General features: G+C 28.1%; 1 protein-coding gene across 3 annotated transcripts in view; it reads right to left on the bottom strand.

The window, feature by feature from the left end:
• Positions 1-14,958, bottom strand: part of LOC117179013 (beta carbonic anhydrase 1) — a 544,277-nt gene that overhangs the window by 43,436 nt on the left and 485,883 nt on the right. The window contains exon 5 of one of the 3 annotated variants that reach the window (XM_033370637.1): positions 3,452-3,740. The exons of 1 other annotated variant lie outside the window; for it this stretch is intronic. In XM_033370637.1, coding sequence (XP_033226528.1) covers positions 3,681-3,740 — 60 coding nt within the window. In that variant the 3' untranslated portion in view covers positions 3,452-3,680. Of the gene's footprint in view, positions 1-3,451; positions 3,741-14,958 lie in introns of those variants that run through there. One more of the 3 variants, XM_033370631.1, reaches the window with a different exon arrangement.

Here is a 14,958-nt window from a genome sequence, read left to right as displayed (position 1 = left end):
AAATTAAAATTCGAAAATTTTTTCTAAAGCCTCCAGGGGACTTCGTTTTCGCACGAAAAAATTTTATGTGCCCTTATTGCATCCGGACCCACAATTATACAATTGTAGAATTTAACACATTTATTCTTAATAAATCTGATTTATTTATTAAAAATACAATAATATAGTATTTTTATCAAAGAAGTTTTCGTTCTATATTTAAAGTTTTAATAAATTATTGTTTGAATTTAAAATCGGAATAATTCTATAAAAATTGCATAAATAAATTAATGTACCAACACGTGCGCCTAAACGGAAAAAAAATTTCTCCCTTAATTTTCTTCGAGCCTAATAACATTTCCCAAGCAAATTTTGCAGGATTTGGATCAGCACTAATTTATCTCGAATTTTGTTTTGTTTTTTAATTAACCATTCGATTTTTGAGAACATTCTTTGCAAACAAAAAAGAAACTATGAGCACTTTCAACAAAAAATTTTTATCCAGAAATACATAAATGTTTTCAATTGTGGTAATTTTGAATTTAAAGAATAATTTTTTAAAACTTTAAACATTACAAAAGCTTTTCCTTTGTATAAATATTTGATTATTTTAATTTAAAAAAAAGAATATATTTGCCAAAAAAAAATTGGTTAAACACTAATTTATCTTAACGTTTCTTTTTTTTAATTAAAAAATCGCTTTTCGAGGACTTTTTGTGTACCTTTAAAAAAAAGACAATGTACAAAAAACCTGTCTTAAGTTTCAGAATTTCAAAAAATTCTGTATCCTATTATAAAAAGAAGATGAATGAGTCGAACTCGAAATATATCGAAAGTCGTAACGCCTCTTCCTGGTTCCTGATTGGCTCCTCATTCAGGTTTGAATGTAGACACAGTAACCGGGAACTTTTAAAATCGACATTGTACAAAATTCTCAATTATCCAAGTAATTATTTAATAAAAACATAATAATTTGATCGTTGTACATGTTTTTGATGATTTTATTGTCGTTTTACATTTTTCTAATGTTTGGAATAGGACATAGAAAGAGAGGGTTAAATCTAGAAAGTCTACCTGTATATTTGTTTTTACAAAGTTGTCAGTAAGCCAAGTAATTATTTAATAAAAACATAACAATTTGATCCGGCTGCCAACCCAAGCCGGCTAGATAAGGTATGAAAGAGCCTTTACAAAAACACAGGTCGGTTCTTTCATAAAAGGCTAAGGAATCGCCATGGAGGGTTGCCAGATTGGATGATTGGCCATGATTCCTATTGGTCTATTTTTTAACGCGTTGTTTTTGTTACCTCAAATTTAAGAGACGCAATCGCGCCCAATGTTGGCCACGCTACCGCCGCGCGCAGTTCCGGATCATCCACACATGAAGCGTGATCCATGCGCATTTTAGCCGATTTTTTTTCTTTTTTTCATTTCACCAGACGTGTCATAATTAATTAGAATCGCAGTGTCTTAATCTATTTTCATTTATTAAAAGTAATATGAGATGTGCTTACATACTTGATCGCCCTTAATACTACTTATCTTGATACCAACTGATGTTACAATTATTTTATAGCAAAGCAATAGATTTTTAACTCATACAAAAGTTTTATAATGCTCTTATAACCATTGTAATTATGACAAATTTTATTACAAACTTAGAATTTAGACGAGAACATGGAGACTACTGATCTTAAGGACAACGAAATATGTAAGCATACCTCATTTAAGACTCAACTTTAATAGGGTTAAAAAAGCGCGAATATTGAGGCCATGTGACCGTAAGCTACAAAATTTCTTTTACATTTGTTTGAAACACAGATTACGTTCAGACGAAACTTGATATCGAATTTAAAATTCTGAAAATTACATATGAAGCAAATTTAAACGTTTGTCTGGTCCTAAATTTTGGCAATTTTAAGAAAAAAATGTTTACTAATAATTTTTTCCTTCAATTTTTCAGCTCTATGGATCCGAACGTTTAACCCTGGATTTATCCATTATTTTATCCTTATGATACACAAGGTTGAAATGACAGCATATCATGTGTTAATAGACGAGGCCAAGTCTCACGATCTGCATATATTTAATACAGAATGGCAACTAGAGATAATAATGTATTTTTGATGGGTGGCCGATTATTTTAACAGTGGGTTGTTGATAATCATGTGAAAATCGAAAATGATTGGATAAATTACTGCCGATTGAATCAAAAAACACTTCGCGCTGATACTCATCAGGGATTAGTTGATCATTTACAACAAAGATGAAATGATTTACACACTACTGTTGGAAAAATGATCATTCTCAGGATCTCCCAGTAATGTGCTGTAGCACTATCAAGAAGCAATGACAATTGTAAGAAAATTCAATAATCCAGATTTGTTTATAATTATGACATGTAATCCAAACTGGGCTGAAGTGAAAGATAATTTATTACATGGTCAGACAGCATCTGATCGACCATACATTGTTTCAAGGCTTTTTAATGCAAAGAAAGATGAATCAATCAACATTATAGTAAAATAACAATTCTTCGGCGAAGTACAAGCATACGTTTACGTTTTTGAGTTTCAAGAACGTGGATTACATCGAGTTCATTTGTTATTAACGTTAAAGCAAAATAGTAAAATAATTACTCCCGATATTTTAGATGAATATATTTCGGCAGAAATTCCAAATCCAGATACAGATCATGAACCTTATAATATTGTTATGAAAAACATGATTCACGGTCCCTGTGGAGATTGGTGTAAACATGATAAAGGTAAATGTAGTAAGCATTTTCCAAAAAAAGTTTCAAGAGGAGACAAGAATATTAGATTATTAAAGTTCTTCAACTCGCATAATAATGTGGAAGTAGTTTCTAGAATAAAGTCAGTCAAATATTTGTACAAATATATCTACAAGGACATGATGCTGCTTTCGTCGTAGTTACTGATGCCAATAACAGTGAAAATGTTATTCATCATAATGAAATAAAAAATTTCATAGATACTCGGATACGTGAGTCCTGTTGAAGCATGTGATCCTATATACGGTAGATCGTTACAAAATAAAAGCCATGCTGTTATTAGGTTGCCAGTATATTTGCCTAATCAGCAAAATGTCACTATTGGCGAAGCTGAAAGTGAAGATGCTATAAGAAACGCATTGGAAAAAGAAATTGATTTCAAATCGTAGATTTCAAATTATTTATGTCTTACGGTCCAATCGTAAATCGAAAAAATAAATATGATTCAAAAAAACATGTTCTTCGAAACTCAGATATTTATTTAATATAAGAAACTCCCTTTGAAACCTCCTGACGTTTCGGTACACATGCGTACCTTTTTCAAAGGTTCTTAACCTGAGTTGATGATACAAAATTGGCGTAGGTTAGGACGGACGAACAGAATTTGAAATCTACGATTTGAAATCAATAAATATCAACGGTCGAAGAAAGGATTGATTTGTTTCATCAAATCATTTTACGGAAAAAGAAATTATGCTAATCAATTATTTTGATTTAAGGGGCTAGTACACAAATAATTTTCCAAAAAATCCAAAAAAATTTGTTCTCATTTTTGGTCACTATATACATCTAAAAATAGGATAGACAACAACATTTGTATCAAAGCGGGCTGAAAGTGTCTCAAAACCGAAATACGCCGCGAGACCCCCCGAAGCGCTCGTAACGCACGGTGTGCATGAACCAACTTTTAATGTAAGGTCGGGCTCCGTGAACTCGATCTGGCGCCGCGAGATCCAAAAAGCGTGTCCTGAAAAACGAATTGAACAATTCTTTAGTACTTATCTGGTAGAATTAGTGCGGGTTTTTTAGTCATTTGGATCCGTTTTCAGCGACCCTGAAAACCCCCGAGTAGCAAACATGTAGCATATCGGATCAATTTTCATATATTTCGTCCGCCATATTGCATCCGCCATTTTGAATTTTGCAATTATGACGTCGGGTTCGTTTTCAGCGTCCCCGAAAACCTAAGATTACCGAGTTTCACTGTTCTAGTCCCCATAAACTGCCCATAACTACATTTATTCTGTGTATCATATATGATACGCTGTGCTTCGAAGGATTAAATTTTGAACGCGTTTTTCTCGAAACGGTGTTAAGGTGTTTTAAAACAGCAACAATTTTTGTTAACAAAATACATCAATTTTCAACGAAAATCGGTTAAATTATCAGTTTAAAAAATCAATTTAAAACCAACAATTTTTTACAAAATAGTGTAATTTCCAAAAAATAGATGAACTTTTAACCATTTCATACCAAAAAAAAAAGAAGTTTCAACAAAAAATGCATTTCCATCCAAAGAAATGAATTCTTGATTAAAATGGATGAATTTTTAAACAAGAAAAAAAAATTTTCTACCAAAAAAGAAGAATTTTTGACTGAGATAGGTCAATTTCCTAAAAAAAAAAAATCAACCAAAAATTATAAAATTAAATTTTTAGTATAAGAAAATGTTTTCTCAACAAAAAAAGAACCGAATTTTCAACAAAATAGTTAAATTATCAACCAAAAAAGTTATTTTAAAAACTTTTAATTTTAAAATAGTTTCATTTTCGATGGAAGAAATAAATTTACAACTGAAAATTGTTTTTAATTCTGAGAGAAAATTAACAAAAAATATCACAATTTTTTAAAATCATTTCGTAGATTTTCCATATTATACAATTTTAGAAAAAATAAGGAAGTTAATTCTTATTAAGCCTTCTTGCGCAATTTTGTCGTACCATTTTTTGTTATATTTATGTTGGTTTGTAAAATTTGCTTTCAAATTTTAGTAAGTTTACGAAATAATCAGAAATGTGGAAACGATTAAAAAATCATTAAAACTTGCAAAAAAATCAGGAAAAATTTGAATAATTCTTAAAAATTAGAATGTTTGAAAATATTAGTAAAAAGATTATGAGTAAATTTTTTCACATTTTGAATGCTTTTTTAAAATTTTCAGAAAAATGTAGTGAGTTAAAATTTTTTTTTGAAATATATTTTGTTTTAAACGAACTAGAAATATTTAAAAACTTGAAAAAATTTATCAAAATTTATCAATTATTCGTTGATATCTTCCAAACTTCTAAATGTCCTAATCATCTTTTAAAAAGAATCGAATTTTTCTAATATTTTCTTGAGGATTTTAAGAGAACAAGCCAAAAAGTTATTAACTTGACCTCATTCAAAAGACTGATCATTTGACAAAAATGTTGTAAAATTTTCCTTTGAATGTGGTGTGGATAGGAATTTTATTAAAAAATGTGTGGGATTTTCTGAACAGAAAACTGTATGAATTTCTGAACTTTCTTATTTTTATTTTTTTAAGTGTATTTTAATCTGCTTTACATTTAGTGAAAAATCATATGCTAAAAAACGATCAGAGAAATATCTATTTCCTCAATTTCAACCATAATTTGAAAGGCGATTCTTCATAGTATTTTACTAACTAATGGAGATATTTTTATAATTTTATTCCTGAAATCTATTTCCTAAGGTCAAACATGGTACACAAATATCGTAAAATTTAAAAAACACCAACTATTTACAGAAATTTTTAAAATAAAAATCATTGTGTATCATATTAAAATAAATTTTGGCATTATTTATAAAAGTATTATTATTCTTAAATTAAAAAAATTATTGTATAGAGTACAGTTTTTATTTGAAATGTCACGACGGTTTTTTGTACCACGTTTGACCCTCAGCCAGAATCAAGGAAAAATAATCTAAAAATATGTTCATTAGTCATTAAAATGCTACAAAGACTTACCTTAACAATTTTTTTTCTCTTTTTATAATCATGAGATATTTCTCCATCAAATAAATTTTGTTGCATTTATTTTACAATTATTTACAATCAATTTCCAATTACAATTATTTTACAATTAAATCAAAATTGTAAAAGCTAAATTTTTAATTTTGAGATAAGTATTTTAAGGCATTAAAGTATTATCAGTTTATAAATTCATATGTAAATAATTATTATAATATTCTTAAGAAAATTTAAAAAGAGATTTTCGAATATATCAGATGTGTCAGAGAAGATCGTAGGAGATTTTTAAGACATTTTACTTTTATTTTATAGGATTTTAAAAAATATTATGAAAATTTCTTGTCTATTTAAAACGTTTTGAATTCTTCAAGATATTGGCAATTCTCTAGAGTTTTTATCAAAAATTAAAAAAATCATTCAAAATGTAGAAAAAATTTTCCTTATAATCTTCTAAATTTTCCCAAGCCTTTTAAGAAACCATGTTTATTCTCCAGAAACCTTTCGAGATTCTTCTAAAGTTCTGAAAGTTTATCTTGCGTTTCTAAAACACATCTAAAGTTAAAATTTTTTTGAATCTTATCAAGTCTACTAGATACTTCCTGAATTCACTTGATTATTTACTTTTTTTAAACTTTTTAATCTTATTAAATTGAAGCATTTTGCTTTAAAATCTTGTACACTCTTCTTTTAAATTTTAGGAAATCGTTCGATGCATTTAAAAATCTGCTTGAATTTTGTTTAAAGTACATTTTTTTAAATAATAAATTCTTAAAAACTTTCACACGATTATTAGAAAAATAATTCTCTTTTTCTAATTTTGTCAGACCTTTCAATCTCTAATCTTTGAAAATTATTCAAATTTTTCCTGTTTTTTTTTTTTAATTCTGCAAAATTAAAAAAAAATTCCTCCAAAGTTTTTCAGATGCTTTGAGAATATTTGAAATCTTTTCCAATATTTTGAAATGTTTAAACATAATCTTTTTAAATTAATTGTTGGAAATAAAAAATTATATTAATTATTCCTTTAAAAATCTTTGGAAGTTTTCATTATTTTCGTATCGTTTCAAAATTTTTGAATATATCTAAATCTTACTCAAATTTGAAAGAATTATTTTCCTTAATTTTTCTAAAGTTAAGTCATATGGAAAAATTACAACATTTTCCTTCAAAATATTTTACGTACTTTTTAGACATTTTAGGAAATAATAAAAAATGTTTTGTAATCTTTTTTCAATTTTCTGTTAGAATTCATTCCAAAAAAATTATTCGTTTATCGACTTTATTATTATTTTTTCATTTTACATACGTATCTATCATATCTTATCAAAATTTAATATAAAAGTCTAAAATGTTAAGTGTATTTAAATACTACAATTTTTAATGTTTCCATATTTTTAGAAATAATTCAACAAATTTTATGTATAATTAAAATAAACTTTTTTTAAATCTCATTGTATTTATTCCAAGTTATCTTTTTTGAATTTTATAAATTTATGTAATTACTTATTCTGATTGGAAATAATTGAACCTCTTGCGATTAAAATCGGGGATTCTGCTTGGGAAGAGATGTGCTGAAAGTAATTTTTTAAAAAATCATTCGAATTTTAATTTTAAAGACTGGTAATTGTACACAATTTCCAGGCGCATCTTTCTTATTCTTCTACAGGAATTTTTAGGGTTTTCAGTTTTTTAAATCAGTTTATCCTACGTTTCTAAAACTCCTCTGAACTTTAAATTCTTTTTTAATCTCATCAATTCTACTCAATATTTATTGAATATATTCGATTATTTGCACTTTTAAAAAATTTGTAATGTTATCGAATTAAAAAATGTTGATTTTAAAACCTTTTACACTCTTTTTCGAAATTTTAGGAAATTCTTTGATGTGTTTAAAAATCTTCTTTAATTTTCTTTTAAAGCACATTTTACAAAATAAAAAATTATTAAAAATGTTCACACATTACTTAGGAAAATAATTCTTTTTTTCTAATCTTGTCTGGTCTCCTAATCTTTCAAAATTATTCTAATTTTTCCTGATTTTTTTTTTATTTTGCAGAATTAAAAAAAAATTGCCTTTAAAATTTTTCAGATACTTTGACAATTTTTGACGTATTTTTGTATGTTTTGAAATGCTTAAAAATAATCTCCTAAAATTAATTTTTCGAAATAAAATTTTATTTCAATTATTTCTAGGAACCTAAAATAATTTATTTCATTTTCATGAAAACTTACAAAATTCTTGAAACATCTTTACAAGTTTTAATTTTATTTGAATCCTTTCAAAATTTCTGAATATCTCTTAAACTTTCTCAAATTTGAAAGTAGATTTTTAAAGTAAAATATAATTTTAAAAATTGTGTAACAAAATTGCACAAATAGGCCTAATAAGAATTATGTTCCTTAATTCAAGATGAGAAAAAATTGACTCATAATCTTTTAAATTTTTCACAAGGAATTTTAAGAAAAATAATTTTTTCTCCTTGAAATCTTTCGGAATTCCCTTAAAGCTTCTAAAGTTTATTTTTTCGAAATCTTTGAAAATCTACAATTCTAAAAAATTTAAGTCTAAAATTAGATTTGAATCTCTTCCATTCTTCTAAATATTTCTTGAATTTACTGGTTTATTTACGTTTTTTTAAAACATTTTAATCTTATCAAATTAAAACATTTTGCTTTAAAATCTTCTACACTCTTTTAAATTTTAGGAAATATTTTGATGTGTTTCAAAATCTTTTTGATTTTTTTTTAAAGTACATTTTTGTAAATAAAAATTATTGAAAATTTTCAAACGATTTTAATTTTCTCTCAGTACTCATTCCATTCAATTTTTGGTTAAAAAATAATTTTTTAAATGAAAATCTAACTGTATGTTTAAAAAATGAACTATTCTGTTGTGAATTCGATTGTATGTTTTTTTAAAAACAATTTTCAAATGAAAATTCAATTCTTCCATCGAAAATTAAACTATTTTAAATTAAAAATTTTTTAACATAACTATTTTGGTTGATAATTTAACTGTTTTCTTATACTAAAAATATAACTGTATCATTTTTGGTTGAATTTTTTTGGTAGGAAATTGACCTTTCTTAGTCAAAAATTCTTCTTTTTTAGGAGAAAATTATTTTTCTTGTTTAGAAATTCATCTGTTTTAATCAAGAATTCATTTCTTTGGATGAAAATGCATTTTTTGTTTAAACTTCTTTTATTTTGGTATAAAATGGTTAAAAGTTCATCTATTTTTTGGAAATTAAACTATTTTGCTGAAAAATTGTTGGTTGTAAATTGATTTTTAAACTGATAATTTAACCGTTTTTCGTTGAAAATTTATCTATTTTGTTAACAAAAATTGTTCGGTTTTGAAATTGATTTTGAAAATTTTGAAATTCTGTTTTCAGTAGAAAGTTATTGGTTTGAAAATTAAAATATTTGTTTGCAAAACTAATTTTTTTCTTGGGAATTTAAATATTTTGTTGAAACTTTGATTTTTAGGGGTTGATAATTATTTTTCAACTGAAAATTTATCTATTCAATTTTTCGTTCAAACATTATAATTTTAGTTTAAAATTATTTCTATCGTTGCAAATTCCATTTTTTGCCTGAAAATTTAACTAGTCCATTTTTGATCGAATACTTGTTTTTTTTTTTTAGTTTAAAATTCGTTTCTATAGATGAAAATTGAACAATTTTGTTGACCATTTTTTTTCTCGAAAAATTTTCTTTTTTAGTTATAAATTTATCTTCTTTGTTGGCGAATTATTCTTCTTTAAAAATTAATTTGTTTTAGACAAAAATTAATTTCTTTTGTTGATAAAATCGCATTTATTTCGGTTTAAAAATTAATTTTTTCAACTGCAAACTTCAGTATAAACTACAATGTTTAAGTTAAAAAATTTATTTTTTAAAGTAATTTCTTGGGTTAAAAATTTAACTATTTTGTCGAAAATTTGTTTTTTATTTGTTAAAAATCCATTGTTTACTAAAAATATGACTAAGGCATGCAGCACTAAATTTGAAACATTTTAGACCCAGAAGTCTTGTCTCCAACATCTATTTAGATAAAGTCACTTATATTTGCCTCTTCGCAATAAGCCTAATGCAACTTGCAGCGAATTAGTAAATTTATCCATTAAATTCAGTTCACTTTGAAAATATTTCTCTGTATTTTCACTAACATAAAATATTTGTACTTTACCACAAGAAGCAGAATTCGCAAAGTATTTATTGTCTATGGAGATGGTACTTCAAATGACAATGAGAATTACTTAATGGTCCCAGAAAAATGTATAGCTACTAGAACCGATTATATAGTACAGACAATATTTAGTAAACTTATTAAGGATCGAAGATTTGGAGACCTAGCAAAGATAGCTATATTATCAGCACGACCTGTTGATGATGAAGAAAAAAATTACAGAGTCGTGGAGCTATTGGGCAAAACCACAGAATGAATTTATACAAGTGTAGATAGTGTTGAAAATTTTGATAATGGAGATATAAATGACGCAATACTCCCAGAATACTTGAGCACATTGAATCCACTGACCCTTTCTCCTCATGAATTACGATTAAGCAACAATTGTATTGTTATGCTAATACGTAATATTTCTGTTAACGAAGGTCTATGTAATGGTACACGCTTGAAAATAATCGAACTCGCAAATAATCTTCTACGATGTCTTATTCTAACAGGTGAAAAGGCAGGGGACATTGTCTTTATACATTGTATTACATTTTATTGTGAAGGACAAACTTTCGATATTATCGGGTTAGATCTTCGCAAAAATGTATTTAACCACGAAGAATTGTATGTGGCATTTTCTCGAGTTCGATCTTGGCATTTACTAAAAACTTTCCTAGGAGAGCAGCGGCAAAGTAATATTATAAAGAATTATGTGTATACAGAAATATTTGAATAAATGTGTATTTTTAAATAATGACAAATAATATTTAAAACAAATTAAGTTTCATTATAAATTGGATATTGCAAAATCAATAAAAACAAATTCATATATTCTTGAACAAAAGTATAGGATAAACCTAAACTAATTAAGTCTTATAGTAAAGAAATACATTAAATATGATCAAATATAATACTTAAAAAAAAGGAAACGCGCGCGCGTTTGGTCTCGTATTATTAAATGTACTCGAATTTCGGTTCCGTATAGTAATGAAAATTAAACTTGAAATTACAAGACATTATAATGTAAAAAATCATATTTGTCATTAGTAGAAACATAAAAATATTAGGAATCATAATAATTAAGATTTTATTAAGTATAAGCATAATTAACTTTCTTATAGTATTACTCTGAAAATTCAGTTTATTTCTTCCCATCACATCATATAATTTTCCCCATTATTTATTCTAAATATGTATTTTTTGTGCATCTAGACATTGCGCTATTCATATTTAATTTATTATTTATTCGGCGGTTCCGTGTTTATATGTAGCGATACATGTCAACCTTTCTAGCCTCAAGACATCTTTCTACTGCTTTAACGTCATATTTGACGAAGAATGAAAAAACCAGAATTCGATTTCGTAGTAAGGTGAGGACAGCACCTCGATAGGGCAGAAAATGTGATGTCCTATATATATAATTCCCTCACTCTGACGCACCGTACGGCATCTACGTTTATAATATCTTTGCCGGCACATTCGGTTTGGCTTTCAATGTGCGCCTTAGCTTTATCCCTGCCATATACGTAGGCAGAGGACGCGGTTGCCATAGAAACGGCGAAAAGTTGAAGAGGGCAGACCCTCGATGCAGGCAAAAATGTAGTTAGATATATACGTTACAGGCAAAGTCCAATGTGCCGTCACACCGCAGTCTGCCTAGTGCCTCCGCGAATTGTTTGAGGGGTGCCAGGCAAAGTCCGAAGTAGCATTTTCACTTCGGACTCTGCATAGTTAAATCGCGAAGTACTGGACAGGCACAGACAAAGTCCGTAGTAAAAATAAAACCCTTGGGGCTTACTTTTCCCGCTGCAGAGTAGGCTGGCTCGCGAATTTAAAATTCAAAATAGTCTATAGATGGCAATTGTGAACAGATTTGACAGTTTTTTTAGAATTGATCAGCATTAAATTTTTAAGATAACTTATTGAGTAAATTGATCCATTTTTGTTTCGATATATTTATTAAACGCAAAATTGTTTCTAAATAATAATTTTAAAAACTCAATATGTATCTTATTTGACGTAAATAGACTTAGAGAAAATAAATAATTCATTTTTAATATTTTTATTGTTCTAAAGTGTGAATAGCTTCCGAATTTAAGCCTTTTCAGGAAAAGCCAATTATTTAATGTGAATTCATAGATATATATTCCATATAAAGAACCAGTCTATTATTTTTAATAAATAGATTATTAATAACAACAATGAATTATTGTTGATTTATTTGATAAAAAATTATTCAATATACATGTAAAATTCTTTCTATTATAAATGCTAAACTGTCAAATTTTATAAATAAAAAAAACTACAATATTTATTGTAAAAACAAACTCTCTAGCAAGAACAAGCCAGTAATAGGTGTTTTGTTTTTAAAATTTGTTATTAACATTCAAAATATTAATTTATTGAGATCGAAAATTACTGTTCAGATTATGCTACTAAGATTTAGTATGGAAAATAAAAAATCTGTCTTTGATTAAAATGGGTAAATGGAATATCTGGTTTGAAAATGGTTTAAACATAACACTTCAAACCTAACTTCCTTTTAATTTCGTATTGGTTCGTAATTTGGGAAATTATAGCAAACATGCTGACGGACGTCCCCACATAATTTTTTGTAGGTTAATTTAAAAAAGTTTTAATTGAGAAAAATGTGATTAATTTGCATAGCGCTTAGGAATTAATATCAATTTTTTCAGTGTTAGATCCCGCCGGCTTTTTTCCTAGGATAAAAAATATTTTGTCTTCAAAATCTGGGGAATGATAGCGAACATGCTAACGGACGTCCCCGCATACTTCCCTACCGAAAGAAATCTCTGAGTTTTCTTTAGCGAAATGGCTTGGCCCATTTGAGTCAATAAACAAAGTCGATTTGAAACAAAATAGTCTCGGAGATAGTTTGAGAGATTTGGGTCCTTTACAAGATCCTTTTAGTGGTCGTTTTAAAAGTGGTGCGACGGTAATATAATGTTCCTTTTGTATTCGTCACGTACCGAGCCGGCAGAGTTATTTACAGTAGTTGGTCGTGGCTAATCCGCTCTCCCTTTTTAAATTTCTCTTCGAATAATTAACACTTTTTTTTAGTTGATGAATTTTCTCATTATACTTATTTATAATTATAATTTATATACTGATATACAATTTTCTAGTTGAATTCAAAAATGTTGTCTTTTTTGGCATATCTCATTCCATTTTCGAAAAACGTTCTATTAATTGCAATTTTAAACATTAAAAAAAAAAGTTAGATATCTGAAGTCATCGAAACCCATAGATTCCGAATTATTATGTTTTAGGCTGTTAACTATGAAATTAAAAAATCTACTTCTAAATTTTAATCCGAAAGCTTAACAAAGGACCCCTGAGTAAACGGCTACTCTATCGAGATAACCTCTCTGCTTGTTATTTATGATCGTATTCTTATTTCAATTTCGGAAAGGATATTTTAAAGCATTCAGCCCATTTAAACGAGCTTCCTGGACCTTTAAAAATATCTACCTGAGTGCCTGCGGAGAATTTCTTTGAGATTCTTTGACATAAAGAATTTTTAGTATACACTCAAAGATTCTTTTCGGTAGGGTTTTTATGTTTTTTTTTCAAAAAAAAGTTTGATATTGCTAACAACGGGCGTGCATCTTTTGAGGTTATGTGTGTTACAATTCTCCCGAGCGTTATTTTCAAACTGCACAATATATTTGGCCGAAAACTTTGGACTTACAAATAAACATAGTAACTAATCTCCCGGAACTAACCTTGTTTGCAAGCATCAAAAAAGTTTATTTCATAAATAATTTCCAAATTATCGGAAAGGCAGAGATGAAAAACGACATAACCTCAAAATAATGCATATGCATAAAATGTTTATTTAGAACAATAAACTTTTTTGTTATCCCTGAAAAAGAGTCCGGGGCCGTCCGTTATGATATTTTATAGCATCTCCGAATTAAGTTTTAAAAGTTTTTATCTTTGTGGAAAAAAACCGGGGGAACTGTACCCGATTTACCACACAGCTAAGTGTCACATGCCCTTAATCTAGTTCCTGAAGTGGTCGTGGAAGTTTGAAAGATTTTTAAATAGAAGTTCTTGTACTAATCTTGGAAGTATTATAAATCTTATGGTTTGAGATTCAGTGTACATTTCCGAATAAGTTGTTTTTATCGCTTCGGAATAATATTTATAAATCGACAGTCTTTTTGAAAATTCTTAACGATGGCTGACGTAGCGGAAAATCATGCGATGAAAATCAAATTCGAAGACAAATTTAGTGTCCTCAAAATTGCAGAAAACTCGTCGCGTATTTCGAATTTAGAAAGATACTACGTTAAATATGATACATATCAAGGTTATTTTTCTATTTGTTTCTTAGAAAATAACGTGCGTTGAATAAATATTTATATTAAAACAAAAATTGATAAATATAATCAATTAGTTTTCTTACAAATTTAATGCTGATCATTTCTAAAAAAAAAAACTTTCATATCCGGTCAGAATTGCGACCTGTAGACTACGAGGTGTGTTCAAAAAGTAAGGTGACTTTTCCATTTTCGCGGGCTACGTACATTCAAGTTTAAAATTTTGTTGTTGTGTTGGTACACTCGTCACGATATGTTCACAGTTTTGACTATATAGCTCGTGTTGTTTTTCTGGCCAAGGCGTAAAAGGTTAGAAGGGTTTGGTGTTGCCGGCGATTTTCTTCTTTCGAAAAAAATGGAGCAAAGAGTTTGCATTAAATTTTGTGTGAAAAATGGAATCTAGTGCTCTAAAACTCTTGAAATGTTGACAGTTGCATACGGTGAGTCTACTCTGAGTAAGAAAAATGTGTATAAGTGGTACAAGCTGTTCCAAGAAGGCCGAGAGGATGTCGAAGACGAACCTCGCCCTGGACGTCCCAGCACGTCAACAACAGATGAAAACGTTCTAGCAATGGAAGAAATAGTGTTGAAAAATCTCCGAATTACCATCAGAGAAGTTGCTGAAGATGTTGGCATATCGGTTGGCTCATGCCATGCTATCTTTTCGGACGTTTTGGGCATGAGA

Source organism: Belonocnema kinseyi, chromosome 8 (genome assembly GCF_010883055.1).
Source record: "Belonocnema kinseyi isolate 2016_QV_RU_SX_M_011 chromosome 8, B_treatae_v1, whole genome shotgun sequence".
Lineage (NCBI taxonomy): Eukaryota > Metazoa > Arthropoda > Insecta > Hymenoptera > Cynipidae > Belonocnema > Belonocnema kinseyi.
Note: the sequence above shows the minus strand (reverse complement) of the source record. Positions and strands in the feature narration are given on the sequence as shown.